Source organism: Austrofundulus limnaeus, unplaced genomic scaffold (assembly GCF_001266775.1).
Source record: "Austrofundulus limnaeus strain Quisiro unplaced genomic scaffold, Austrofundulus_limnaeus-1.0 Scaffold137, whole genome shotgun sequence".
Lineage (NCBI taxonomy): Eukaryota > Metazoa > Chordata > Actinopteri > Cyprinodontiformes > Rivulidae > Austrofundulus > Austrofundulus limnaeus.
The window spans coordinates 133,402-137,963 of NW_013952539.1; the positions used below are offsets into that span (position 1 = coordinate 133,402).

General features: G+C 37.9%; 1 protein-coding gene across 1 annotated transcript in view; it reads left to right on the forward strand.

The window, feature by feature from the left end:
• Positions 1–1,343: 1,343 nt before the first annotated feature.
• Positions 1,344–4,562, forward strand: part of LOC106522808 (nucleobindin-2) — a gene marked incomplete at its 5' end in the record, with an annotated part of 16,186 nt that continues 12,967 nt past the window's right edge. Inside the window, 4 exon segments of the mRNA XM_014015985.1 lie at positions 1,344–1,384; positions 1,610–1,717; positions 1,799–1,931; positions 3,019–3,122. Coding sequence (XP_013871439.1) covers positions 1,344–1,384; positions 1,610–1,717; positions 1,799–1,931; positions 3,019–3,122 — 386 coding nt within the window.

Below are 4,562 nucleotides of genomic sequence, written 5' to 3' on the forward strand. Positions count from 1 at the left end.
GTATGAATACTTTTGCAAACCACTGTAAATATTTCTTGTTGTCATTTCATGTTTCATGTTTAATCTTAAAAAAAATCAAAGATAAAGTCAGCACCATAAATGAAAACCTTCACTACAGCCCTTTTATATAGTCATTTGACCAATGGAAATACTGTGTTTCTACATAGGATAACAGGTTACAACCTTGTAACTTTGGCAACTGTTGGTGGGCCAAATTAAATGGCTTGGCGGGCCAAATTTGGCCCGTGGGCCCCACATTGGGCTCCTCTGTTTAACTTCATCTTTATGAAGCAGGTGCATGCAAGGTTTTTGCAACACCAAAACAAACAAATTAGTTTCACTACAAAACGGTTTAAAATAATTTAGTTTTTAATATCCTTTCGTTTTGAATGAAAACACGTGAACGACAAAGATAATTGAGTTTTAATCTCTGAAAGATTAGTTTTGTAATTTTGCCGTGAATCCCAACAGTTTGATTTTGTCCGGGGTAACCTGAACGCCACGCACAGCCACCGCTCGCTCGAGTTCGACCCCCTTTGATTGACAGGTGCGTCGCCCCGTCAGCTTGCAACGCGACTGTTTTCTAAAGCGAATGTATCCTCGCTGTCCAATAGGAGCCGCTAGGGGCGGGACGTCTCTATGGAAACTACGAGTTTTTTTCCTCTTTACACTTGTATTGGTGTAGAGACGAATGACGGCTGGAAATAAGCTCCGCTGAGTCTCAGGCACTTCCAACAGCACTCAGCTGAGAGTAAGCTTGGCGAGGAATAAAAAGAGGAACTCAAATTTAGCACAATTTAACAAGTAAGTCTTCTCTGACGTGACGTAATTCATTAATTTGCTTTGTTGAGCCTGGCTGCTCTGTTAGCTACCATCATCACTGGTAAACAACCTGTTCAGATTATGCTTTTCACTGAGTGGCACCGGTGCACTTACCTTTAACCTGTAATACAACAGGTTAAAAATAGTCTCGCTTTGTGTGTTGTTGATTCAGGGGGATTAGTTGCATAATTTCATGTGAGGTCTTATTTTATCTTTTAGAGGAAAATTGGGAAATTATTGGGAAATGATGGGTGTTGTCCTCTGTAAGGATAAAGTACTTTGCTGCCACTGACTGCTCTGTTTCTCTTATAAAAGAAAGAGAGCGAATAAAGAAAATACTTGCTGTATGATTAGATGTCCACATTTTCATGTAAAAGTGACAAATCATAGGAAAATGAAAAAATTGTTGTGTCTCTGTGTGTAGATGGTGCAGAGTAAAGCCCTGGCCCACTGCGGGCTGGTTCTGCTCAGTTTATGGTTGTGTATCCACTCAGTGCCCATTGGCGTGGAGAAGGCCAAAGAAGAGCCCCAGGAGGACAAACTGGACGCACCACAAAGTGCTGTGAGTTCAAAGAAGTTCTTTAAATTCAGGGAAAATGTAGGTTTGACCAAAAACGTCATGTGAGGCTGATGGCAAACTGAAATATCGTCTGTGCGTTGGCTGATGGAAAAACAAACAACGAAGCAGCTGAAGCATTTGTGGCTTTAGGTTAAATGACCAGGAATGTATTTGTAATGGCCCTAATTAGTGTCCAACAAGATAAATACGAGCTATGTCGTTTGACAGGACACCGGCCTGCACTACGACCGCTACCTCAGGGAAGTCATCGAGTACCTGGAGAAAGATCCCCATTTTAGAGAGAAGCTGAAAAACGCCAACATGGATGACATCAAGGTGCAAACTCACTAAAAACGCCCACTGTTTGCACAAGCACTTTTAATTGAACTATGTGCTTTGCTTCCTCTTGGCCTGCAGCAAGGCAAACTGGCCAAAGAGCTGGACTTTGTCCATCACAACTTTCGAACTAAGCTGGACGAGTTGAAGAGGGAGGAGATGAACCGGCTGAGGGTGCTCATCAAAGCCAAACTTGATCTCCAGAATGAAAAGGGTGAGTGTCTCCTGCTGATGTGACGTCGACATATCGGACTTCCTAAAGTTACTCGACACGTTCTGTGTTTCAGGACAGAGGCTGGGTCGTGATCAAGTGGTCTGCTCAGCAATAAAGCATTATTTATTTGGATTGAAACCCAGTTTAAACAATTTTATAGATTTTTTTAACTCAGTGAAGCGTAACCATTGCATCAGCTTCCTGATGTTGCAGTCACACGGTCTCTGTGAATGTCTCAAATGCACCACAAAGTGATACTTGAGTAAGAGTACAAGTATCTTATCAAAAAATTACTTTGGTAAAATTTAAAGTCTCCTTTAGGAATATTACTTGAGTAAAAATCTTATGATATTTTTTGTACTTAAGTATTAAAAGTAAAAGTATTGATTTAAAATGAGCAGTTAGATTTTCTGTAAGGACATTTATTAGGAGGTGACCTCCCCAAAAAAATGCAGAAATGACTGTTGTATTAAAATAATTAATTTATGTTAAATTTAGGATGAAGTAGTCCAGCTGTTTCAGTTTATATACATATATCAAGGCTGCACAATGCTTTTCTCAAAAATGAAAATCTATATGAGGGCTGCGGCCAAATGCAATAATATAATTCATGAAATACAAATACTTCTTAAGTACAGTCCTTTTATTTTAATGATTATGTCCTGCTGGAGTGTGACATGATTTGTTTGTGTACAAACTAATACGGTATCAGAATTTTATATATTTATACTTTTCATTCAACCACAATTAAATTCAGTCTATCTAGGAGGCACAATTTATATGGATAGCATTTATTTTTTACAATAACAAGCTGGAATGAAAACAAGCAAAAACAAAATAAAAATAACAACTTTCAATTTCTTGCCTTTTTAAAAAATGTAAGGAGTAGAAAGTACAGATAACTATGTGAAAATGTAAGAAGTAGAAGTAAAAAGTAGGCTCAAAAATGATTACTCAAGTTAAGTACAGATACCCAAAAATTCTACTTAAGTATAGTAGCAAAGTATTTAGTTACTTTACACCTCTGGTTTCTAGTAACTCACTAAAAAAAGCCCTAAAGCTGATAGTCGTTCTTCCTTTGTTTCAGGTCATATCATTGACCACCAGGCCCTGCTGAAACAGTTTGAGCACCTCAACCACGTGAACCCGCACACTTTTGAAGTGGAGGACCTGGACCGCCTTATCCAATCGGTACACACACACGCTGTGCACATCCCAGCTGTTTTTGTTCTTTTGTTCTGTAGTGCTCTAAATTGAGTGTCACTGTATTAATCATAGCTGTTATCACAGTAAATGACAGCACGCTTCGTTCTGTTGCTGTGATTACTGCTGCTGGCCCCTTCACACAGCTCCACATGTGAATTAGACTTACTCACATGTCTGTTCTATTTGCTACGCTGGCCTCTTTTGAATTTTACATGAAGCTTGGAGCTGTTTTTTTATTTTTTTGAGAGGGCGGAGCTCACCAAGTGGAGTCACTGGTGTTGAGAGTGCAACGTGTTTCCTGAGTCATGGGGAAGTTGGTTTCTGCTACATGCAAACTGTCTCACTAAGCGTTTTAAAAGATGCTCTAAAGGCTCATCTGTAGAAGCTGAAATATGTAGGGCTTCTGTTAAACATTTCCGGGTCTTTGCACATTTTTTGACTGTAAAAATAAATACAAATTTGGTCAGGTTCTGCCATCAGAGCAGTAGGTTTTATATTTTGTTACCTCTTAGAGCTGGTTGGGGAATCCAGGGAAAACAGATTAATTTATTGGACGTCTAACAATCAAATCAGAAACACTTTCTTTCAATAAATACGTCAAGGATTTAGAATTGTCATACAGTATGTGTTGAATTGTTCAGCTAAATTCTAACAAATGTTTTGTGACATTATTTTTTCTCATCTGCAGAGCTTTCTCATTTCAGTCTGACAAATGCAAAGTTTCAAGATTTAAACTCGTGAATCTTTAGTTTGCTACTCAAATAGTTACAATTCTGTTTGGTTAAAGCTTGCAAACACTGTAATTAGGCCAATAAATAAAAAATATGTAATGACCACAACCACCAATAGACTATATTAATTTATTTACAACACATTTGAGGGGGGAAATAACATTTTGCAGCCGTTTTTAAATTTAAATTATCTCAGAAATAATCTCAAGACTCCAAACTTGATGTTTTGCATCCCATAACCTCCATCCCTAGCTTTGGGAATTATAATTTTAAACTGCATTTGAATTTGAATTCTCACCTTCATTCAAGCACATAAACCAAACGTCTTGCAAGTGGACCAAGCAAACATAAACACTCACAGGAGAGAGAGTGGCTTACTTTTTAGTTCAGCCCAGTTAAATTGAGAAAACACCTTGGATGAGAAGTAAAATGACGATTTAAAATAAAAGATCTAGGAGAGTCTTCATCAGTGTTTTATCTACCTCACAGTCAGTAGAACATACAGTGGTTTGCAAAAGTATTCATACCCCTTGAACTTTTCCATATTTTGTCACATTACAACCACAAAAATAAATATATTTCACTGGAATTTAATGTGAAAGACCAACACAAAGTGGTATACAATTGTGAACTGGAAGCAAAATTTTACATGAATCAAAACATTTTTTACAAATAAAAAACTGAAAAGTGCGAC